This window comes from Acinonyx jubatus, chromosome C2 (genome assembly GCF_027475565.1).
Source record: "Acinonyx jubatus isolate Ajub_Pintada_27869175 chromosome C2, VMU_Ajub_asm_v1.0, whole genome shotgun sequence".
Taxonomy (NCBI): domain Eukaryota; kingdom Metazoa; phylum Chordata; class Mammalia; order Carnivora; family Felidae; genus Acinonyx; species Acinonyx jubatus.
In genome coordinates, this window is record NC_069384.1 from 8716344 (window position 1) to 8741989 (window position 25646).

Sequence of the window (25646 nt, forward strand, 5' to 3'; positions counted from 1 at the left end):
CTCTTTCTGCCCCTCCCCTGCTTGCTCTCTATCTCTCAAAATAAATACAAAATAAATTAAAAAAAAAACCAAAAAACAATGGATACGTGAAAAGCTTCCGTTGTGTGTTGGGGACACAGGAGCCTTGTGCTGGTCATCGCTGTGGCCTTCGTTACACTTCCCAAACACAAACTGTATTTATTTCTCCCAGGTGGTGGCAGGGCGGAAATCCCTGCTCCTCTGTTAGCCAGGTAGTTCGAGAGAGAGAGAGAGAGGAAATGGGATTTAAAACGAAGACTTTCAATTCCATAAGTTTTCATTCTCTGTGCTTAGAGGCCTAATTCCTCCCAATGGAGCCCCACTTGGAAGAGGCTCCCTTCCTGCAGGTAATTTGGGGGCTTGCTTCCAGCTCCCTTGCTGGATATCAGGGCTCCTGCCATGCTCCTGCCTCCACGGAATGGGGCGGGGGACCCCCGGGGCTGGGGTTTTCGGAGCAATCACCTGCCCTCTCCACCCAGAGGGCCCTGCAGAGCTGGCTGCTCCGGCCATCTGCACCCCATTAGCAAGCACCCGTGAGTCCAGGCATGGAGGGCTGGACGTGAGGTATCCCGCCCCGTGTCAGTTATTTGCTGCCTTGATTTGGATTCTAGAAGAAAAGTATCACTTCTTTGAACATTTCAGTGACTAGAGCCCCACCCCCCTCCCCGTCCAGATGTTCACCAAACCTTCTGCACTGGCCAATCGAATACTGATTGTTCATTCTTTCCATGCTGACTTCTCCCATCCTGGGAACCCGTGGTCTCCCCTGAGCCTCCCAGCCAGGTGGTGGACAGTGGTCAGGGGCCGGGTCCTGGCTGCTTTGGCTCCAGACTCTCCAGCCTCTCACTGTGTGACCTCAGGCAAGTGGCTTAACCTCTCTGAACCTCAGCATCCTCAGTAGGAATAGGAGGATCATGAACAGGAGAATCTCCTTCACTGGGTTAGTAACATCTTTAATCACCTAAGCCGGTGCCCCACAGGAGCAAGGGCTCTGTACGTGTTGGTGCTTCTGCTGTTGCGCTTTGTGTAAACCTGTCCAGATGTCCTAGAGAAATCTAGGTTCCAAATACATCCACCATTTCGAATCAGCAACTTGTGCACCATCCCACACCTGCCAGAGTTTCACTGGAAGGTAAGCTGGATGCTTGAGAACTGACCAGTAGCTGTGCTAAACGGAGGGGTGGACGGGGTCAGTCTGAGGTTTAGAATTCATGTATGCACAACGGAGGACTATTGTACCAAACAAGGGTGGCCTTCCCGCCCCGCTTCTGGCCACCCCCTCCCTGGCCAGCCCCGGCCCCCGGCCCCGCGCGGTGAGCGAGGTACTCACAGAGGTGGTGCGCGTAGCGGAGGTGGAACACGTCACAGCCGTGCACGTGATGGTAGAGGGTCTTCTCGATCAGGTCCTGCGGCTCATACCCAGTCAGCTCGGTCACCCTGGGGGAGGACAGTGGCTCCGTGTGTTACCCTGTTCTGTAGGTTGCCTTTCATTTAAACTAATATTGGTTTTGCCAACTAATCAAGTGCTAAAAGGCTCAGGGTGGGGGGTGATGTTGGTTTTGGAAACCGAGAATGATCTTTTTTTACAAGGAGAAAGGCTTTGAACGCTAGCCCAGTGCAGGATGTAGCACTATTCATGGGCAGGAATGTTCTTCTGAAACTGCTGGCTAGAAGAACGTTTGGGGTGGCTTCAAATGTTTTCCTTTTTCAGGGTGAAGCTTGTCTGGGGGCACTTAAGAGTGAACTCTGATGGGAGAAAGAACTACTTTCCAGTGGCTTCTCGGTGACAGTCCAGTGGGAACCTTTTTTAAAATTATTATCGTGGGGTGCCTGGGTGGCTCAGTCGGTGGAGCGTCCGACTTCGGCTCAGGTCACGATCTCAGGGTTCGTGAGTTCGAGCCCCACGTCAGGCTCTGTGCTGACAGCTCGGAGCCTGGAGCCTGCTTCCGATTCTGTGTCTCCCTCTCTCTCTGTCCCTCCCCCACTCACACTTTGTCTGTCTCTCTCAAAAATAAACATTTAAATTTTTTTTAAAAATTATTATTGTGGAAAAATATGCATTACACAACCTTTGCCACTTTGACCATTTTTATGTCTACACGTAGTGGCAATAACTACAACCACGATGTTCTTAGAACTCCCCATTGCCCCCCGCCCCCCCCCCCCACAACAGGTAACCTCCCTCTCCCTCTGTCTCTAGGAATCTGTCGATTCTAGATATCTCGGATGAGTGGAACCACCTGGTAGATGTCCCTTTGTGTCTGGCTTCTCTCACTTGGCATCCTGATTTCAAGGGTCACCCACGTTGTGGTGTGGGACAGAATGCCATTCATTTCTATGGCTCGATTATGTTCTATTTTATGTAGATACGACGTTTTGTCTGTCCGTCCGCCGATGGACGCTTGGGCTGCTCCCACGTCCTGGCTATTGTGTGTGTGAGCCTTTTTATCTCCCACTGGCCCCTGCTACCTGGCACAACGGTCTCACGAGGTTTTGGTCGGGCGGGAGCATTTGCAGAAGAACTGGAGACGTTAACGCGTCCGATCAACGGAGGCTCGTGCGGCGTCCAAAAACTAGTACAACACCCGAAAATACTGTGGCTGTGGGGTAAATCATAACGTTCGCTGGCAGAAGGGCAACACGTGCCCGGTGCCCTCATGCCATTACCGCCTCTCTGTTCTCATCAGGCCCCGGGAATACTGACTTCCCACATCAGCTCTTTGAGGAAAAGTGGCTCCCAGCATCCGAGACCACATCATCCGTGGCGTCTGGATCTCTCCATCCGCAGGTGGAAATTGCACGTGGCAGTGGTGTCACTTCCCGGGGCCCCGGGCAACCGACCCAGTGACTATGCCCTTGGAAGAGGAGGCCGAAAAGCCTTGGTGACAGATATTTAAGAACAGATGAAACAGAAGGACAGGACGCTTTTCCAGAGGAAGGGAGGTCCTGGTGAGAAGTCAGTCCCGAGGGGGCAGAGGTGGGGCCTGAGGACGGCCCGGACCGGGGGGGTCCTGCTGGCTTGTCTCTGAAATGTCAGTTGCGAACTCAACGGGGAAACTCGACCTCACTTTCGTTCCATAACACGCTCCCCTTTCTGTCGAGTTCTGCGCGGGCTCCGGGTCGTAAATCTCGGAGAGCCTCATATTTCCCTGGAACCGCTCACTATTTGGTGTACACATTTCCATGGTGTTCCTCCAGGGCGGGAAGGAGATGGGGCTGGAGGTCGGTGGAAAGGGAACCTGTGCAGGCCTTTCCGGGCTCGGGGACTTATCTAAGGGCCATCTAGAACTTCAGGCCCCATCGGAGTCTAACAGTGTGACAGGAAAACTGAGACCTGGCTTCCCCACCCCCCCCCCCCCCAAGAAAAAGAAAACCAGGCGTCTCTACGGTGTGGGGACGAAAGAGGCTTCCCAGACCCTCTGGAAGTAAAGTTACAGAACAACAGCCCCGAACGTGTAAATGAATCAGAAACACATGTATTAAGTTTCTCATCAAAGCGCACACTGGCTTTAAAAATTAAAGGGAAAGAGAAGGGTCTGGCAGCATGCCCTCCTGGTTTTTTCCAAACCTCCAGTGTCTGAAGACCTGTCAGAGGGATTTGCCAAACCCCAAACATGGCTGGGTTCACCCATCCTTAGCAAAAGCACCAGCTACAGTTTCAAAGTGAAATACCACAAAACCCCTCTGACCCAATTTCAGGTTATGCTGAGTTCAGTTGTGTCTGGGATTACACTGGGTGGGGGGCCAAGTGGCCACCCCCACCCCTGCACGCCCCCCACCCAGGGCCCTGTGACTTCAGGGCTGCTGGGCTTCAGGCCAACCCGGTGCCGTGGCTTCTGGGCTTTGGATGGAGGAGCTGACATCTCCCACCCTGCTGGGCCATTGTGCTGCCCTCTCGGTCCTGGGCCAGCCCCTCTGTCCCTGACCTTCGGAGACCGCCCCTCGGAGACCGAACTGCAACAGACTGGAGACCAGAGTGAGTTCGAGGAATTCTAGCTCGTCTCCGAGCCCTTGAAACGTCTACACGACAAGAGTTCAGGAGATCTGTTAGAAGCTTCCAGGTACGTAGCTGGGAGAACAGCAGGGGACTTCTGTAGAAACAGTTTCGTGTTTCCTTCAGGAGCAGTCTGGCCTCTGAGCTACCTTCGAACACCCTCTTCTGCAAAGCCCTCCATTTGTCCTTTGTGTTTCAAAGCTGTGTGCTTCAAACAATTTGAGAAGATCTGAAATGTCTCCTCTGGGGAGACCTCTCTCTTTCCTCTTCTAGAGAACTCACCAGGCCTCAGAGGCTTTTCCTAGAATCGTCAAGGAAAAACTAGGAGACAGAGGTAACAAGGGGGAACCTGGTTGTATCCTCCCAAGTTTCTAAAGTAATGAGCTCGGACGGCCAAAATTCCTTTCCGTTCACTTTTAGGAGTGGCCCCTGAATCCAGAAAGAACTCCTTCTCACGCTGCCACCATGGGCCCAGACAGTCCACCCGCCCAGGGCCCCTCTGCTGGCAGGTGCCTCTGTCTTCGATGCAGTAGGGCAGCATTGGTCAGTCCGGCCAGCCCCAAGGTGCTGGCCTCCCTTCCGCAAAGAGTTTTGGGTACTCTTTGCTTGGAGTTTCTGGGAGCACGATGGCAAGCCTGTCAGGCCAACCCTTGTCATTTCTCTACCTTTGAAGGGCTCTGAGGTTCACTAATGATAAACTAGGCTACTTTGTGTCTTTGTCTCCCGCCCCTAACCAGGTATGTTTGGTTCTCTCCCTTAACTGGTTAAAATGGTCAATTTTATGTCATGTATATTTTACCAGAATAAAAAGGTGGGAAAAATCAATAAATATTAGCAAAATTTTATATTTATATTTACACATATGTGTGTATATACGTATATACATGTACACCCACGCATATATACCTCCTTTCTCCCAGACAGCTTGGCCACACACACCGAAAGGCAAAAGTGGGGTCTCTGAACATTTGTCCCTTCCTGTACAGCTGAGGACTCTAAAGGACTAGGTGCATCAGCTTTTTACTTTTGTTTGTTTGTTTGTTTAGTGTTTATTTACTTTTGAGAGAGAGAGAGTCAGTGCAAGCAGGGGAGGGGCAGAGAGAGGCAGACACAGAGTCTAAAGCAGGCTCCAGTCTCCGACCCATCAGCACAAAGCCTGACACGGGGCTCAAATTCACAAACTGTGAGATCATGACTTGAGGCAAAGTCGGATGCTTAACCAACTGAGCCATCCAAGTGCTTCCAGGCTTTACTTTTACGAATGCTTCACATCTATTATCAAATTTCATCTTTCCTAACAGCCTGTGGGTAGCCGAGCGGGCAGGGCGAGGCTGACCTTTTTACGGATAAGAAAATGGTAGGCAGAAGGGGCGCCTGGGTGGCTCCGTCGGTTAAGCGCCCGACTTCCGCTCAGGTCGTGGTCTCACGTCTCGTGTGTTCAAGCCCCACACTGGGCTCTGTGCTGACAGGTCAGAGCCTGGAGCCTGCTTCAGATTCTGTCTCCCTCTCTCTCTGTTCCTCCCTCGCTCGTGCTCTCTCTCTCTCTCAAAAATAAATAAACATTAAAAAAAATAAAAAAGAAATAAAAAAAGAAAATGGTAGGTGGAGGAAGCCCCAAGGGCCTGGGGCCACGTGAAGCCGGCAAGCCCTCCTGGGGGACAGACCACGGCTTCTACAGCACACACCTCCCCTGTGTGGCCAGCTTCGGCAGGCCAAGCGAAACAACAAGTTAGTGCTTTTGCCTCATTCGCTCTCCCTTCTCTCTCTGACAAGAGATCCTCAGATGGGTGGACATTCTCAGGGAGGAGGGGAAGGGCGGTTGGGAGAGACAGTTCAGGGGCCACTGTACCTTCGCCCTCACTGCCAGCCAGAGGTGTCCTCCCAGCCCAGACAGGGCACCCACTGAGCTTGTAGTCACAGCTTTTCCCGGCAAAGGCCACCTGTCTGCTCTCAGCCTCAGCTCTGTGGCCATCAGAGCTCCGATGGCTTCCCACCAGCTCATTGCAAAATCTTTTCTTTGCCTTAAGGTCCCACCTACTTGACGGACACACAAGGCAGAATCCTGACATCGCAGGCCTTCAACAAAGGCTAACTTGTGTCTACAGCACATATTTCCAGCTCCAACTCCAGTGAGATGATGAAAATATAAATAAATAATATACAACAAGTACCCAGCACCTGGAGAAGCTGGCTACTCTTTAAGTACTAAAGCTGATATCAATTCTTTCAATTCCTGACTTGGTTCCACTAAATACCCTTCTAACCCACATTCTTTTTTTTTTTTTTTTAATTAATTAATTAATTTATTTATTTTGGAGGGGAGGGGCAGAGAGAGGGAGAGAGAGAATCCCAAACTGGCTCTGGGCTTATGGCCCAGAGCGCAGGGCTCAGACTCACGGAACTATGAGATCATGACCTGAGCCCAAGTCAAGAGTCGGACGTTTAACCAACTAAGCCACCCAGGGGTCCCCTAACTCCCTTTCTTAGTACCACTTATTTCCTCATTACATTTTGGCTTAACAACTCAGCGTTCAGGCCAGTTTCCACCGTCAGTATCTTCTGGAATTCTGCAGCAGGTGCCAAACTCACCTGGAATCCAGGAAGATCAGCTTCAGGTCAAGGCTGGCCCTGAACATGAACATGTTACTGTGCAGCTTGATCTCTGTGATGGCACTGGGTGGCAGTGACTGGCCCACGGCCACCAGCCCCACGATCTGGTAGCACGAGTCGTACAGGGACACGTCCAGCATATACTGCCTGATCTTCAGGTAGCCGCTGCAGTGGATGACCTGGCAAAGCAGAGGGCAGGGTCAGCCCAGGGGTTAGACCGGTACCCACTCCTCCTGGCTCTGAGCCTGCTGGCTCTCTTGGGCACGCTGGACTCTCCCTGGCCCAGCCTCTACGGAGCTGGTGTGACCCCACAAAGGTCACACCAACATGCTGACGACACCCAACTCATTGCTCAGAAGACACGAAGTGATGCTTCTTCCTTAGGAAACAGTAGTGCAATCAAATGTAAGGTCGTCTTATCCAACTGACTCTGCCCCAGTAACTCCCCGAGTTGAGACTCTAATATGTAATGGATTGATACCTAATTAACTCATCACCAAACCCACTATTAGGTAGCAAACAAAGGCACCATGGGAAGTTAACCTCTGGTTCCAAGACACTCACTTTATGTTCTTCGTCCCCCAATGGGACTGGATTTGACATCTGTCAACTTGACATTTATATCACTTGACAAGCTATACCATTGCAGTACGTTAAGAATTCATTCAGTAGAGGGGCGCCTGGGTTGCTCAGTCGGTTAGGCGTCCGACTTCAGCTCAGGTCACGATCTCACAGTCCGTGGGTTCGAGCCCCACGTTGGGCTCTGTGCTGACAGCTCAGAGCCTGGAGCCTGCTTCCGATTCTGTGTCTCCCTCTCTCTCTGCCCCTCCCCCGTTCATGCTCTGTCTCTCTCTGTCCCAAAAATAAATAAACGTTAAAAAAAAAATTTAAAGAATTCATTCAGTAGGATCAAAAAAGCCTTCCTCTTAATGTGTTTTTATTTACTTTATTTATAGGTCAAGATTTTATTCCCTTATGATAAGCAAAAAGCCAGAGAGGCTATATAGAAACCTCTGGTTGTTATAGCCAAAAAACACAAAAAAACACAAAAAACAAACCATGCAGGAGAGAGGGTATAGTGTTCCAAATGTCAAACAGGAACATTTGTGCAACCTTCAGCCTCCATATCGGAAGCATTTATAGAAGTTAGGATCAGTAAAATCTCGAAAGGATCATGACAGCAGTGATGAACAGCTAAAATCTTCAGCTCTCTTCCTCCAGGACTGCTGAACGCATTCAGTCTTTAGGGCTGCAACAGATCTTGAAATCCTTCTGGTCTATTGTCCCATTTTACTGAAGAGGATATTGAGGACAAGACAGGCGATGTGTTTTGCTTACGATTAGACGGTTAATAAGTGGCAGAAACAATTCAAGACCCAAGTCTGTTGGGTACAGGACAGCGTGGGGTGGGGGGGCTCCCCACAACCCTGGTCGAAATAGGCCTCGAGTTTGGGTCAGCAAACAAAAAATGTATCCCCCAAACTATAAAAGAGAGTGGGGTAAAGTCAAAGGGAAGAAGAGCTCAGTGTGGAGTTCAAAGGAGAGGGCTGAGGAGATGCTGAAGGGGAAGCAGCCCCTGGGGTGGGGAGGAGCTCAGGAGGGGTGTTCCAGAAAGAGAATAAGCTTCAGAGGCACAAAGCTGTCCCCTTTCTCTCCCCCACCCTTTTCTAACATGCAAATGCTCCTGCACAAAGGCCCCCATCCCCTCCGTCTCCGGAGCCATGGGCTTAGCACCTCTCTCCTCTGAGGAGGGAGAAACAGTAACTTCAGACGCCAGGGAGGAATCAGAAGCTTGGAAGGGGACGCTCAGTGCATGCTTCCCCCTACCGGCCCTTCCGTCTGGGGGTGCTGATTCTGGGGCTGCCCATGGGCTCTTCGGGGGACCTGCTCCTGGATTCCAGAACTTGCCAGAGCAGGAGGCCACATCTGCCGGAGAAATGCAGCCCGAAGGGGCTCTGACCCCCAGCCTGCGGGCCTCTGCCCGTCTTCTCCCTTCCCTGCTTGCGTCCCTGAGGATCATAAAATGGGGCCAACAGTACTCCCTCAGAGGGCTGCTATGACTGTTAATTAAATTAAGTAGACGTGGGGCACCTTGGGGGCTCTGTTGGTTAAGCATCTGACTTTGGCTCAGGTCATGAGCTCACAGGTTGTGGGTTCGAGCCTCTCATCAGGCTCTGTGCTGACAGCTCGGAGCCTGGAGCCTGATTCGGGTTCCATGTCTCCCTCTCTCTCTGCCCCTCCCACACTTGCACTCTCTCTCTATCAAAAAAACTGTTTTTTTTTAGTTAAGTAGATGAGATGCTGCTGCTGAAGCCTTGCTGCTCCTCAGAACAGGTCTATCATTAGTCGAGCACATCACAGCCGTCACCACTGGACTTGGCGAAACATTCCGAGGGGAGAGGCGACATGTCCGGGCTCTGAACACTCACTGCCGCCCCCAGGGTGTGGATCCTCAGCGGCCTCTGGGGGCCGCCGACCCGTGCGAAACACCAAGTGCACGTGCCAGGGTGACATTCTACCCTTCGCCACGCTTATTCGTGGTCTCAGATGACGAAACCCAGTCCTCCTGGAGTTTCCTTGTACGACACCAGCTCCCCTACCTGCTGCATGAGCAGCGTCACTAGAAAGTTGTCCCATGTTTGGGTCCCTGTGCCTTCTGTCTGCAGATGTTCTTGAGTAGCAAGCAAAATACAAACCGGTGAAGACCCTCTGCCCCCTCCTTCAGACCCTCTGCCCCTCCTTCAGACCCTCCTCTGCCCCCTCCTTCAGACCCTCCTCTGCCCCATCCTTCAGACCCTCCTCTGCCCCCTCCTTCAGACCCTCTGCCCCCTCCTTCAGACCCTCCTCTGCCCCTTCCTTCAGACCCTCTGCCCCCTCCTTCAGACCCTCCCCTGCTCCCTCCTTCAGACCCTCCTCTACCCCCTCCTTCAGACCCTCCTCTGCCCCTTCCTTCAGACCCTCTGCCCCCTCCTTCAGACCCTCTGCTCCCTCCTTCAGACCCTCCTCTGCTCCCTCCTTCAGACCCTCCTCTGCCCCCTCCTTCAGACCCTCCTCTGCCCCTTCCTCCTTCCCTCCCCTGACACGAGGCTCCTCGCACCTTGTATCCGCTGCAAGTCAGGCCCGCGTTTCTTTTCGCCAACACACACTTCATTCGCAGAAAGAAGGACCTCTCTATCTCGTACTCTGAAAGCAGGAGTGAGGTTAGATGGGCCAACTGTTCCACGATGCTTCCCCCGATTTTGTCCCAATAATATCAGTCGACGCTCAGGACCAGATGGGGCAGCCGGAAGCCTCATCCCAGAATGCCCCGACCCTGACCCAGGGAGCTTCTGCCTGGGGCGGGGACCTGGGTGGGGTGGGGAGACTGGCCCCAGACCTGCTCCAGAAGCAGGCAGCTGGAAACGCGGCCACACAAGAACTCAGGAAACAGCCACCTGGGGCCAAGGTGAGGACTGTAAGCGCAGTGGGCCCAGCCCCCTCGGCATGCCCATGGCCCCCTCCTGGCAGGCACAGAGAGGCCTGGCACCGAAAGAATCGCCTTGGCTAGTCCTGGGGTGGAAGCCTGGGTTGGCCAGGAAGGCCCAGAAGCATCTGGCTTCCCTCAGGGTAAAGGACACTGAGTAAGGGCTCACAGGTACAGCTCTTTCCCCAGCAGAGGGAGACAGCCACAGGGCCCTGACACTGCCCGGGACTGCCTTGGAATGCGGAACCCCCTCAGCCAGATCAAAAAGCCTTAGCCCTCATACATAGCCCCCTCCTTTCTCAGGGCTCTTACCCTCCCCATTCGGTCTTTCTCTGGCAGGGCCAAAGGCCTCACCCACCAGTCTCTGACCTCACTAGTGCAAATGCAAGTGAGTCCCCAAAGGAAACTAAATCTGCTTTAGTGAGCAGATGCCAGTTCTCTGGAATGATGTGTCTATGCCCCCGGGTAAGGGTGAGGTCACTCCACGCTAAATAGAGTTATTTGGTGGCAGTTAATAGATTAATTTTTAAAGAAAGGTTACCATTAGGAGTAGAGGCAAGGCTCCCAGCCATCGCCTATGAGGCTCCTCCCTTCCCCCTGCTTGGAGGGGTGGCCATATTTACCCACAATTCCTCTGCAAGCAGGCTATGGTCTGTGAGACATAAGGCTTCCCTGTAACGTGGCTGCCTGTCTGCACCATACCCAGCCAAGCACTGAGGTCTAAAAAAACTTCACCCGGTAATTAACCATGGAGCTTTGGAGAAAGCCAACAATACAATGACCATGACATGATGGGGCAAGTTCAGATGCACAAAAACAACTCTGTGGATAAGAAGCCAGGGAGAGGTCTGAGCGCCTGTGAACCTCAGGCCTGGCACACTTGGGTGGAAATGAATCTGGGGGCAACCCCATCTCTCTTAGCCCTCTGTGCTTCTCTTGTGTTGTTGCTGTGCCTGAGACATGAACCCCACAGAGACTGGGATCGAAAGGGTCTCATGATATTCCCAAGACTCATGCGCTGTCATTTTACAAACACCCTTTTAAGGCTGTGACACAGAAGGATGATGGGAAACCAGAGCTAGTGAGAAAGCGCCCGGGCCCATGTAATTAACACGCTGTGGAACTTTCTAGAACAATAACAACCCAATATTCTTAGGGAGTTCTCCAAGACTCCCACCGCCTCTTCTAGCTTTAAACAGCCCCACAGTGAAAGAATGAGATTCAGGTACATTCCCCCCCAGCCCTCATTTTGTTAGAAATTACTTCTTCAGGGTCTTATTTGTGTGCATTTACGCAGCCAGACCATTTGCAAGGAGTTAAGAGTCACAGACCATGGCTAAAAGCAAGCTGCCAGCTCAGAAACCAGGACAGCAATCTCTCTCCCTCATAAGGAAAAGTGAGGCTTACAGTGACTAGTTCTGGGGCTAGAACGTGCCGGCGGGGGGTGGGGGGTGCACAGAGTTGAATCTGCAGGTGGTTTTACAATTGAGTGGGCTCTGGGGCATCAGCTAAGCTTCCGACTTCAGCTCAGGTCATGATCTCACAGTTTGTGAGTTCGAGCCCCGCATTGGGCTCTGTGCTGACAGCTCAGAGCCTGGAGAGTGCTTTGTATTCTGTGTTTGTGTGTGTGTGTCTCTCTCTGCCCCTCCCCTGCTCGTGCTTTGTCTCTCTCTCTCAAAAATAAATAACACATTTATAAAAATGTTTTAAATAAAATAAAACTGAGTGGGCTCTTCCAGAGTCTCTCTTTCTAGCCTAGAACAGCCTCCCCAGGAGGAAGCAGTAAGAGTGGAACTCGAGCTTTTCTCTGGCTGGCGACCCCATTCTCACCCTGCTTCACGTTTCTCCTTTCGCATTTTGTTCTACTGGGGAAGTCTGGCCAAGTTGGGATACTATAGTCCGGAGCAGACAAGAGACCTATCGATCAACATGCTGGTTGGTCTCATTGGACTGTCAGACGGAGTTACAAGCCCAGGGCCCCCCGAATAAGTTCTTCTCTGTCTTCCCAGCATGCACTGCAATTATAACTTAGGAAGTCATTTGTGTAATGATGTGCTCCTCACCCTTCACTGAATAGTCAAGCCACATCATGTCCTAACACGGTGCTTATGACCATAGAACCCAGTCAATATGTGTTAAATGATGGGACTGTCAGGTGGAGGAACCTGCCCCCACACGGAGACAGGCTGGGGAGGTGCACCTGCCTCCGTCTAGACAAGGGCTTCTTAACTGATTCGTGCCATGGCATCTCTACCCAGAATAATGTTTTTAAGTGCCGAAGATAAAATATATGAGATCACAAATGGAACCAGCTGTGTTGAAAACAGTTACCAAAATATTAAAACAAGTGGTGATATGGTTATAAATGTGCTGGTTTATTAACACGTGAGATAACAAAACTCAGTAGCAGGCTCATAACTCTTGAAATTTTGAAGTAGCAATGAGCCCCAGTGATACGTTTAAGTACCTACAAGAACACTGTAAAGTGAAACGAACACATGTGATTCTCGTTGTGGGCAAAGCCGTGGGTTCTAGTGAGAGTAAGGGGACAGACAGTCTACAGTCTATATGCAAAGGAAAAGTGGAATTCAGCCAGACAGAATAAATATGTAATTCTTCCCATGCAGTTTCACAGACCCCCTGAGTTCCATCTGGGGGCCCTCTGGTGAAGAAGCCCAGGTCTAGATTGTGTCCCTGGAACTCTAAACCAAGAGCACTTTAGGGGAGAAGCCTCTGACCATGTTTCTTCACCTCCTGCAGCACCTCACGTGGTCTCTGGCATGAGAAATGAGATCCATAGTGTTGCTTCAAAGGACAGAGGTATAAAAGCAAATGCCCCGTCCTGTGTGTTTTCTGGAGAGGCCCTGCTGGGCGGCCCCAGTCATGCTTCCCCCACCCCTTGGCAACACAGGAAGCAAAACCCTCAGGTCACATTGAGAGAGAGAGAGAGAGAGAGAGAGAGCGAGAGAGCGTTTTGTCTGGTTTTCATTCTGGTTTCTTCTCATCTGGAGGAAATACCTTGTAGCAGGTGATGGTGGAGGGGCTGGTGGGCCGCGAGGACAGCTGTCATCTCGTCGTGGTCGGAAGGATGGATGTACTCGTAAATACTGTTGCCTGTGAGCTCCACCTGCCACAGAGGGAAGGGAAGGGTCAGAAATCCCCTCGGGGTTGCCTGGGTGGAGGAAGAGGAAGGTGCGCCGTAGGTAGGCACCACCAGGGACAGGGGTCCCACCTCTCCTTGCAACCTTGTCCCCATGCAGAAACGTGTGGCTTTCATCAAGCAGTACTCTGAACCGCCTCCCACATGGGGATTGGGGTCAAAGCCAAGACAGTTCTGAGCAGGAGGAACTGGGAAGTGAAGGATGAAAAGTTGTCATGGAGGTGGGTGACCCCTATGGCCCAGGCAGTGTCCTTTATACAGGAGACAGCTTAAAACAGACTGGAGCTAGGGCCTTGCCCTTCCCCTGCGCACTCCCATGCTGCCTGAGGGGACTGGCCAGCTGGGACACCAGCTGCTAAGTCCAGACTATCGTCCCTGCGAGAGCCAAGTCTGCCCTCTCAGAGGCTGAGCAAGTGGGAGCCACAGGGGCTCCAGTTCATTTCTCCATCAGCTCTGAGCTGTGCCCCTCAGGCACCGCCGGGCCTCTTTCACGTGGCTGGAAACGTGTCCCTGGCCTTCTGAGTCTGGGATGACTGTGTTGCCCGATGGCTCCCACCCACGGGTGTGGCGGGGAGGCTGCGGGACCTGCGGGAAGGTTTGGGCCCGCTCCAGACAGCCATGTGACAGGCTGGTTATTTCCCCCGGGGGTGCGACCCCAGCACTTGGGCACCACCTACTTCCAGACACACCCTGCAGAGGACAAGACGGCAAGCCTAGAGGCCATGTGGATGTTGGCCAGGACCCTGCCTTGCAGGGATGGGGGTCTCTAGGAAATAGCATCATTATGACCTATCCACAGAGGTCCCTGGTGATTCGATGCCTAAACGAGAACTTTTCCACTGTTCCCCCCAAGCATAAGTGCCATGATAGGGGATATTAGAGTCTCAAGGCCTGGACCCCCTGACCCCATCCTAAGATGGGCAGTGGTACAGAATGTTCCAGAAACTCTGACCATCACAACGGCCTTCTGAGCAGTGCCGGCTGGATCCTATATGAGAGGTACACCAGTATGGATGAGGGCTGTGTCAGTGCATCCGGGACTAATCAGGGGCCCAGGGCACTGATGGCTGTTCCACCATGGCCAGGAAGAGCCCCCAGGCCCAGGGTGGAAGAAACTGAAAGCCTGCGAGAAAATGCCCTCGGGAGGCAGAGAACCTTGGGCAGGTCTGATGAACTCTCTTAGCTCTGCCCCACGGGGAGAGGAGGGCAAGCTAAAAGAGCAAAGGCAGGCTTGTGAGTGCTCTGTCCCTAACCACCCCCTTGTTATTTTTAAGTGTGTTGTGAACCACATGTTTTGTTGGGAGGCTCACTGGTCTCGAGCAGAGCAGAGACGACACGATCTTCTGTAAAGGGGCAGCTCTGACCGTGCCACCTCACGCAGCAGGACGGAGGCAGCCAGGCAATTTAATGGACAAGTTCTCCTGGGAGCCACTGTTTCAAATTAGCATCAAGGCCACGAGCTCTTTACTTGGGACCACGCGGCCATGGAGAGGTGAAGTAATTTACCCCGTCCTCTGAGCCAGCTCTTCCAATGTCTTAAGACGTATGAGTTGCCATTTTATGCAGAACAAATTATGTTTCTGGCCCGCTAAGGCATCTTGTCTCTAAAACGGCTTTCGCAGTTCTGTTTTCTGCATTATTCCTGGAATGTTTCTTTCCAATATTGTGCCAACAGAGCCACGGAGGGAGTCCCGTTACAGAGAGCCTCCCTGCCTCCCTCCTGGACACTCGCCTCCTAAACCCGCACTTTGCTAATGACCGAAAGGAGATTTTCCTGTGACAAAAGTTATTATGTAATTTCACTCCAAACTATAAGGAATGAAAGGAAAACATTCTTCTTTCAAGTCGTTTCTGTTCATCCTTAAAAAAATTTTGATAAACCAGCAGATGTTAAGTCAGCCACGTGGGACAGGACAATCTCTTCTTCCCTGAGGACAGCAGTGGGGGCTCCTTGTGAAGCTCTCTCAGGTGGAGAGGGACAGAGGCTAATAAGTAAGGGAGCTGTTTTTTTTTTTTTTTAATTGATTTACAATTTCAACAGCTTGTTTTTAAAATGAAAAAAATAATGACAATTATTTTTGTGTTGGTCCATCATTTTTCCCTTAGGCATGTTTTTGAGGGAAAAAAGAAGTATTCTAGTTTGCTCTGAGTTCTTACTTAGGAAAAAAACAACACATCTTTTTATTTTTATTTTATTTTAAAAATTTAACTATTTATTTTAAGTAATCTCTACACCCAGTGTGGGGCTCGAACTCACAACCCCAAGATCAAGAGTCACGTGCTCTTGTGACTGAGCCAGCCAGACGTCCCAGTAGCTCATGTCTTTTGAAACGTATTTATAAACTTGCAGAAAGATTTGCATCTCTGCTTATAGGGATTCGATCTGCGTTTTAATCCTAAAGTAGCTTCATCTGTTTTCAAAGATCCCATTCTCGCCATATGCGTTTGGAAAAAGAACAGAGAAGGTCCGTGAATGAAGAGGCTTGATTTGCTGAATACTTGGGTCAATTATAAACTAAGTCTGTCCAGGAAGTAAAATGGTCTTCAAATAACGGAAATGTTTTTAGAGAACAAATTTTGGAATGATAAAACAGTGCTGACCTTGACTCAAAATTATGGTTGACATGGTGTTTCCTGTATTTACATATCTACTCGTGCTTTTGAATGGTTGAAAGAAATGTGGCTACCTCACCAAAAAAAAAAAAAAAAAAAAAAAAAAAAAAAAAAAAATTATAGTTGTCGCTATAAAACTCCCCAGGTCTCATACATCAACCTTATTAAAACAGACCCTCAATGTGATATTTTAGTATTTGTAAAACCCTGCTAACTACAAAATGAATTGCTTTCCTACTAAGAGCGTTTTTATGTTTTGCTGAATACCTTTCCTTCCTGCCAAGAAAAGTACATATGGTAAATACAGCACTAAATGGATACATTCTGGGTCAGAAGGGGAAAGTCACCCAGTGCTCTGGAAATGCACATGACTCTGCTTTGGGCGTTTTGCTGACTATGGTAAATTAAGCATTTTAAAATAAGATGGTTTGGGTTTCAGGGTTCAAGTTATGTCAACAAACATAAAGCGCTGTCCTTTCTCTTTATTTCAAAAGTGAAAGGATTAGGTCTATGGCCCCAAACAATGCCGTGGCTATTTTTACGGTTGTGGTTCCGGCCACAATCTCAAATATTACATTTTCCTTTATATGTCTCATAAATGGCCATTTCACACATACCTATAGTTGCTTGAAAATCTACATTAGTTACCTAGATGTTATATAATACACGCAACTTTGGTGAGGAAATCTAAACCGCAGGGATACTTAAAAGTGTCTGAGGAAACACACAGCAGGTTTTACAGGGCTTTTTTCCTTTTTCAAACATAAATAAGTTAATTACACCAACCAAAAAACCATGGAACTAACCATCTAATAAACCTGTGTGGATAAAGAATGCTTCCCCAACTCTACCCCTCCAAATAGATATAAACGTGACTATACGAATTATTACGTATCCTTTGCGTGCACATACACCGAATGGAATTTTCAAGGCTGAAGCCTGACTCTGTTTCCCAACACTTGGACGGTGAGCTGAGAAGACTTACTTGTACTTTGTGGTTGTCTCTGTCACTTTCTGGTAAGAAAGTCTGACAGCAAGGGTCACTGTGTCTCCTAATTTAAAAACAAAAATAGTAAACTCTGCCAGATTTCTTACTCTAACACTTGTTTAAAGAAAGCTCAATAAAACGCTTTGAATTAGGATGGGCTTATCACACATAACGAATCATTTTTATACCCTCCAAAATAGATAATTGAGATAGTTATTTAGGTAGTGCAGATGTGAAAAAAAAACACCACCACCACTTTGCCGTGAATTATCACACAATGATGACAAACCTAGGAGCTTATGTTCCCTAGGAGCTGCTAACACAGAGTTTAACCCTGAATTAATGTGAAAGATGTTGTTACTTAATGAGATAATGTCATCGAGAGTAATTGAAAGTTCTTGGAACACAGAAGGACGCTATGTAAATATAAGCTATTACCACTATCGTTATTCATCAGAAAATCTGTCTGAAGGGTTACTCTGCTTACTGGGTAGAATTTTAACATTTTCCCCTCCGACGATTAAAAAAAAGATCCTTAAGCCTATTTTAATAAAGTTTTCATGTTTGACATCCTTGCCTGACTTTTTGCTACTAATAAAAATAATCTAAAAGGTGCAAAAAAATTTTTTTAAAGGAGAAGTTGGGCGTTTGACATCCTATTCAATACTTCATTTTACTATTTAAGTAAAGAAGACAGAAAAAAATACACATTGTGATTCTGCCTAGAGTTCCTTCTGCAGAGTTAATCGTGAGCAGGAGGCAGATTTGTGGGAACGGTTTGTTGTTGCTTATTTAAACAGTTCAGCATGGAACACTCCCCAGACACTAACGAGGGCTCACGTCTGCATTAAAGTGTTTTTGTAGCTGTAGGCTGATGCTGAGGCAGTCCCACTAAGAGACCAAGAAAAAAAAAAATTCCGTCGCTCTACACAGTTTATCTTTTTTTTAAACTGACACTTCTCTCGGCCAGCAACATAATAAACAAAAGGCATCTCTACAACATTCTTGAAAAGTGATCATGTATAACTCCCTGCCCTTCCAAAATTATGGCACCAAGGTTTCTCTCTGCATTGTGACCAAAGGGAAATATAATTTTAACTGTGCCTAAATTATTCTGTTTGGATTTCCTTTTGTAGAATTCATCGTGAACAGGAGGCATACTGGTCACCTATCCAATATTTTGTTCATTCTTAATTAGTGTTCATGGACAATTAATTTCATTTCCCACATAAAGAGAGAAAAATGACAGAGAGAGAGAATATCATACTAGACTGAGCAGCCTGCGTGAACCAGACCATCCTGGTGTGCGCACAGGGCCTTATCATGTGCCAGGCCTTGTCACATGACTAAGCAGTCCTAATATGTGCCCACCAAAGGACACTATTTGAAGCAACTTTTGTGCTACTTGAAGTACAGTTCCAATGAAACCGTGGGGACACCCGGCTTTTGTGTAGCTCCCTACGGTTTGTAAGTCACATAAAATGGGAACTTTGATATATTTCTTACCACAGCCCTGAAAAAGAGGTAGAGCAGGCATTATTTTCTTATTTAAGTTATGGTTCAGGGAAGGTTAAGTACCTGCTCTATCAAGACAATGAAACCATATAACTATACATTTCCCTTTTTGCTTTGACTGCTAGGGAACTCAGATCTGACTTTAGTATTTGATACTAGTGACTTTACCTGTTTTATCTTTGTGCAGTCCTTTTTTAAAAAAAATTTTTAACGTTTTTGTTCATTTCTGAGACAGAGAGAGACAGAGCATGAGCAGGGGAGGGACAGAGAGAGGGAGACACAGCATCCGAAACAGGCTCCAGGCTCTAAGCCGTCAGCACAGAGTCCGATGTGTGGGGCTCGAACTCACAGACTGTGAGATCATGACCTGAGCTGAAGTCGGACGCTTAACCAACTGAGCCACCCAGGCGCCCCAATGTGCAGTCCTTTTTAAAGAATGTGAACTGTTTTGTCTTTTTTGTGACATTATGATAAGACTAACCAAAGATTTGATAAATTATGAGGAAAAAGTCAAGTAATCTACTCAAAATCATTCAGCCACATATCAAATTAGGACTAGCAACCAGGATGGTTATAACTAAAGGGCCTTAAATAATTCTAAATAGGGCAAGATAGAAACTCAGAGTATAATACCTTGGAAAATATATAAATAGTAAATATCATGTTCCCAACAGTATTTCCTCTTCCACAAGTATACTACTAACATCAGTCACATAAGTGTAAGAGCCAAGCCTCAGCAAATCTTATCTGGGAGACCTGGTTTCGTAAAGGAAGAGAAGAGGAAGAGAAAAGGAAACACTAAGTAATCTTAATATGAGATTCTCTTTAAAGGACTTTGCATAAGAAACGTAGGCACAGACACCACCCCCTCCTTGGGCGCGGATAAAGATGTATACACGTTGGAAGAGAAGATTGTAAACAAATAGCAAATTTTAAAAAATGCATCGGCAGAAAAAAGAAAAGGAATACACCAGATGCAGGCTTCCAAATTGGTAATTTTGTTTTTCAATGAAAAAACTCCAGCCACGTTAATTGGCATGTTTTATTTTGGCGTAACTACAGAGGGGGCCGGTGCAATACAGATTATTCATCTGCCTCCTGGGAGCCCATTTCCTGTATCTAATTAATTCTAGCGTGTCTTCAGTTGCGATGGACACAAGCACTCTGATAGTTCACAATGTAAAGAAACATTTAGTCTCTACATGTATAAAAAGTGTGACTTTTGGAACCACTATCCACGCTTATTAAATCAGAAATGTGAACGGCAACAATCAGTTAGACTCCTCCCCTCCCCCCACTGGGAGGAGCCCAGACAGCAGCCGAATTCTCCCCCAAACCCTTGGCTTGACGCAAATAGATAAAGCTGTGTGCACCTCTTTCCTTTATGGGATGCACCCCCTTTTAGAAGACAGTTGCAGAAAAATCGGTAATATTTAAATGTTCTAAAGAAAACAGGACCTTGCTGAGCAAAACAGTAGTAAACTGAGTTTTATGAGTTTCTATCACAAGCATATAAAATGCTTTACTGAAACGACCACTGAACTGGAAAAACTCAGGAAAAATTACCCTGAATTCCATGTGAACACTCATAAATCTACACCCCCCCCTTCTCTCTCCCCAAAGCACAGTCTGCATAAAATCCATGTTCGACATCAGTTTCCCTCTTGCTTTCATGGCAACTCACAATACCACGTGCCGACCAGCAAGCGTGGACTGAAAAATCTCCCTTTGTGAAGCTCTTGTTAGTGGCAGAGTGTTACTGCAGAAGCAGAGTCCAGGCTATCAGACAGAATCTCAGAACAAAGCTGACTGTTGCAAAGATCTACTGGTCATTAATCCCAAAGGAAAAAGAAAGTAAAACCTTCAAAATGCAACACGAAGAGCCCTGCGGGATGGCCTAAGAAGATGATTTTGCAATTTCGGATTATTTCACACACAAAAGCAGACGCTTGAACAGAATCATTTTCAAGGTGGACAAGACTGTCAAGGTCCGCCAACACTTAATTCTGTGTTTTGGTTGTACATAAAATTAGGGAATACCTACCTGTGACAAGCCTAAATGTACAGAAGCTGTTTCCGATATATACATGATTTTGCCATCAGATGCTACCACGAAAACAAATCCGTCCAAAGTCTGTAAAAGAAAGTGCCAGAGTAAGAGGTGACAGTTCTACATCAGAGTTAAGTCAAATAATTGTGCCATCGCTGGAGTGGAGGAACATATAAGACATTATCATCAATACATATTTGTTCAATGCAAAATGGAGTGCAGGGCCATAAGAAGGACTGTGGGTTACAACGCGCACGCTCACGGCGCAATTCCCCCGGGACCAGGCTCTCAAATGCTTTTAAAGCACTTTAAAAACAATCTTACAGCCACATCACAAAAATCATGCAAAACATTTGAGAATTCCTAACATGCTCAGTTTAAATGCAGTAGCTTTATTGTTTCGGGTTATTTTAGCACTTAGCACAAATCCGGACTTCTATGGTACTTAGGGGGAAACCTACCACTATATAGACCGTTTTATGTCATAATTGGCAGTCCTTTATACCGCTAGGACATATGCTTTATTTGCCACAATTTTCTAGTTACCCCTAAGTACCATTTGAATAATAAATTCCGAACACTACCACTCCCCTGAAAATAAAATACCCGGTTATTTTAACAGACTATGTCTACAGAATTAACTACTTAGAATTTGCAAGAGATCAAATAACCTTTGCAAAATTCAAGGAGAAAGAGTATCAATTTCTGAAAAATTAAAACTACCTAAATGATATTGCCTGGGTTGGCCAGCCCTCAAAAAAATAAAGTAAAATTTTAAGAGCTAATTAAGACAAATAAAAAGGTAATGATTATATTTATATGTGGCAAGGATAAAAAGACTAAATTATTTTTGAAAAAAGAAACTGCATTTTATTTACCCATTCATATTTTAGATCCAGAACCAAAGAAAAGCAATAAAGTTGGTGAAAGGTCCATACAACCCACAATGCTGCCCCCATAAAAAATATTCCAAATTAATTTCTGGCCACAAATTCTATTTTTACAGCATGTAATTGAAACCAGATTACCTTCGGTTTTGCTAAATCTGCCCCCTCTTTGGAGGGGGGCCTAAAAAGAATGTAGTAGAAATGAAACTTGAAAGATATCCTTACATTCTGTTGTCTCAAGTACAGTTTTACTGTAACCACTCTTTGCCAACTTAACTATCATCGTCCCAACCTATGCTCAGGTTGAAATCCACATCTTGATTATAAGCCTTCCTTTCTCGTTCTGAACTCAGCTACAACATATTCTCCCAACTAAATTCCGTTTCAAAAATATAAAACATACCGCAATTTCTAAAGTTATAAACGTTTTGGCACATCTGCGCCCTCGTGCTTAGCTCCAAAATCATTGAAGAGATACATTTATTGAAACGGTATCTGACAGTCAGCCATGTGAGTAAAAGAGAAAGAAAAATCATCGTAATTAAATTCTGAAAGTTGCCAGCAGTAGCTAAAAAAAATAATATCCTTAATGGAAAACGTTGGATATACCTTCGCAGCTTCAGATTACCGAATTCTCTTGAATGTATGTTAACTGCAAACATGCCCATGCATACGGCATTCCGGCATTAAAGAAACGCACAGCACATCGGAGGAACCGAGGCGAGTTGACTTTGCCCGCCAGGTTTCCACGGGAGTTGTTCCTGGTGTTAGTGTTCACTTATACCATGTAGGAGTATCAAACAAGCAAAATACCACGCACGGTGCTGGAAGCGAGCGAGGGGGTAGGCACAGGGCGCGGGAAAGACTCCAAGAGCGCCATTTCCCAGCCCAGGCTGCCACAACGTTTGCTTTATGCTATAAAAGCTTCAGGTTTCAAATATTCTCGGGATCCTCTCTTCCTCAGAGCATGCAAGGGGGCGGGCGAAAATCCCACCAGGACATTCAGGGAAAGGGGTTTTTAAAAGATCCGCTTTTTTCGAAATGCGGTGCTCTTGGCTGACTCGATGACCCAAGTCACTGCCTACTGTCGCCAACTTTTTTTTTCTTTTAAAGAAAACACGAAATAGAAGGTGGAAATGCAAAACAGCTCTTGGTGAGCATTTTTCGATGGCAGAGATAAATGACGGGTGGGGGGGGAATGAATCGGGTCGTTGATGAGGCTCTGTAAAGGGCATTTGAAAGATTCTGGGACACTAGGCGTTGCTGTCCCCACTCAGTGCCAGCTGCTGATTTGGAAATGGCCAGTCGTGTGCACGCTTACCCGGCCAGAGCTGTGGACACCGCGAGTGAAATCCGAGGTCAGGAGCATTTTAGCAACCATGGACTGAATGATTCCGAGCTGGGGGCGCTAAGAATGACTCAGAGGCGGGGGGGGGGGGGGGGGGGCCCTAAGTGGCTGACCACAAACCAAATAAGGGCTCCCTCTGTGACACCTGAGGCTGCACCAGGTTGTGACCTGCAGCGCTCAAGAGCTGGACGACTTGGGATGAACCAGGCCCCAGCACTTGCTGTGTGATCTCAGGCATGTTGCTTAACCTCTCTGTGCCTCGATTTCCTCCTTTATAAACATGGAGCCAAAAATAGAACCTACTCTAGGTGGTGGTGACCCAGGATCACACAGTAAGACTTAAAACAGAATCTGGTCCGTAGTAAACTGCCAATAAATGCCAACCGTTAATATTCTATTATAGATGCTGCCTTTTTTTTTTTTTAACCCCCTCCAAACATACACGACTGTCAAAGGCTTTAAAACTGCCACACTGGCTCAGAGCCCCGATTCATTCCTTCTTTGGCTCAGGCACCTGGCACACGTCTGGCACAGAGCAAGCGCTCCACAAAAGTTCGCTAAGGGAAGTAAGGTTGGAAAGAACCCTGCCTGCGACCACGGGCATCCTTAGGCCTAGGTCTCAAGGTCTAGTGAGTACTGAGGCTGGGAGACGGGATCAGATCACAGTGGGGCTGGCCCTAGGTTACTCCGGTTGAGCTGAGTCCTCCCCCAGTCCCGGCCTCCCAGGGGGAAGCAAGGGGCAAGGGGGATCCATGGGGCGAATGGGGTCGTCAACTGCCTGGAGGTTCAGGAGCTGTCCCTTGCCTCTGGCGACCTCTGCATTCTGATGGTGTCCTATTGACCCACCTGGGGCTCCTTGGGGAGGGTCACCTTGAGACTGGGAGCGGGGTAAGAAGGGAGCCCCACCCAGCACGGGTCAGAGCCTTAGGCCAAGGCGGCACTCCTCTCCACAAGGAGGCTTTACCTGAAGCAAGTGTGATCCCAGCTCCTTGGCGACGCTGTCTAGGGGCCCGGCGCGGCTCGGCTGTCCCCATGCATCTCCTAAACCTGGATCCAGGAATAAAGCAAATGGGTCAACAGCAGCGCCAATCGACCGGCCCCCACGCCAGGCAGAGCACGGGGAACTTCCGCATCCGTGCCTGGCGCCGACTGGAGTCCCGAGCGTCCCCCCCAGCCACCTCCCCGGCCCCGCAGGTCGCTGTCTGTGTCCCTGCCATCGTCCCTTTGCTCTGGATTAAAGAGAAAGAAGGCCAGAGGAGATATTCCCGCCGAGGCCTTGGGTCCAAGCACCCCCAGTGCACGCTGAGCTCGCCAGGCCCATAGCTCCCGTGGGTCGCCAACGTGCTCACGGCTCTGAAATTGCCGTTTTATTTGAAATGCCACAAAGTAATCTAATCTGCTTTGAAATTGGCCATCCTTGAAGCCAAACGGGGATATCGATTTGACCTGTAAATATTCCCCCAAGGACCCTCCCTCTCTCCCTCCCTCTCTTTGCTGAGTTGCCAGCAAACAGGCATTTTCCCAAAGGCAGAGAGGCCCAGACGAAAAAGACCTCACCATCCAGGACACAGCTCTTCCAGCATAATACGTATAATACATATGATATGATACATATATTAACCTCACATAATCCCTCGGACTCCCCGGCCCCCACAGGCGCCTTGGGAGCACCGACCCTCTTCCAATCCAAGTGCTCCAGCTTGGGAAGGGTTTGGGGGAGGTGGGTTTCCCTAGGGCCAGCTCCAAACATGCCAGAGGTCTGGGGGGGTCTGGGCAGAAGGAGCCCTGTAAGTACTCGAGGATTTCTGGAAGGTACCTGTTACCACATAATTAGGGTTCCCCAGTTTTTAACTGCCCCCCCAAGGCCTCCTGCTTCTCCCCACCACCTCCTTGAAGGTCACCAGGGTTTCAGAAACCACACCAGGGGACAGGGACCCTGACCAGGGAAGCCTCCTCTCCTGTGTCTCCGGGCTCAGCTGCTGCGACCCCAGAAATCCCAGACTTTCGTCTGCATATTCGGGAGCGAGGAGGAAAGCCGGGTGACGTTGTGGTGCTAAGTGTTGCTCCCTGGAGTCCTGGGGTTGGGAGCCTGGCCTGCATCCGTCCAGTTAGGTCTAGTTAGCTCCACGCCCCGGCGGCGGCGCGAGGTGGCGGCGGCGCGAGGTGGCGAGGCCGGGAGTTCTGTCTCAGCCTGCGCCCCGTTCCCCCCAGCGGAGATGGCGGCTCCAGGCCCATTCCTGCAGTCCACCCGCCCCCTCTCCCCGGCAGCGACCCCCTGAGGGGCGAACTGTGGGTCCCGTGGGGGGGGGGGGGGGATCCGCCTCCTCTCCGCGCAGAACCGCAGGCCGGAAGGCGGGACCAATCCCTGCCCGCCCCGCTGTGCACCGGGAGTGCGGGACTCGAAGCCAGAGCAGGACGCGCGGGTTGGGGAACCCTGCCTAGTCACAGTGAATTCAGGGGCCATTCCCAGGACCACACAACTCCTCCAAACCCGCGGCGAGTGGATTGCCTGGAAAGTCGCCAGGTAGGCACTCTGGTCTCCCCCACTGTTCCCTTGGGTGTGGGGGCATCTCAGTTTCTGGAGGCCTCCACCCCAAGCCCGAGGGAGCCGCGGGGCCCAAGACACCTAGGGAATCAGAGCCCCCCAACCCCCGCAAAAGCTTTGGAGGCCCTTCCCAACAAACTGTCCCGCAACTAAAAAGGGAATGACCTTTAATTTCTCCTCCTGGGCTCTAGGGATTTGGGGTTTATCCTGGTCTCCTTGTAAGAAAGTGGCTAGTTTCATCATATCCTGATCCCCCCGAAACGGGATCCCAGCACCTCAGTCTCCACCACATGAACGGAGGTGTCTTCTGAACCCCAGGAAATCACTGTGCACTGACTTTCCCTCCCAAGGATTACCACGGTGACCACAGTACTAGGGAGCCACTGACTTTCACTAGCAGGTCCTTCCCTGCCCCCCCCCCGCACCCCCATCTATACAGATGGCTTGGTGGGGCC

At 49.0% G+C, this 25646-nt stretch overlaps 1 protein-coding gene across 1 annotated transcript in view; it reads right to left on the reverse strand.

The window, feature by feature from the left end:
• Positions 1 to 25646, reverse strand: part of SIM2 (SIM bHLH transcription factor 2) — a 53798-nt gene that overhangs the window by 20712 nt on the left and 7440 nt on the right. Inside the window, exons 2-7 of the mRNA XM_053220575.1 lie at positions 23611 to 23693; positions 20406 to 20495; positions 13104 to 13212; positions 9720 to 9805; positions 6602 to 6801; positions 1349 to 1455 (exon numbers count right to left, since the gene is read on the reverse strand). Of these exons, the coding sequence (XP_053076550.1) occupies positions 1349 to 1455; positions 6602 to 6801; positions 9720 to 9805; positions 13104 to 13212; positions 20406 to 20495; positions 23611 to 23693 (675 nt within the window). The remainder of the gene's footprint in view (positions 1 to 1348; positions 1456 to 6601; positions 6802 to 9719; positions 9806 to 13103; positions 13213 to 20405; positions 20496 to 23610; positions 23694 to 25646) is intronic.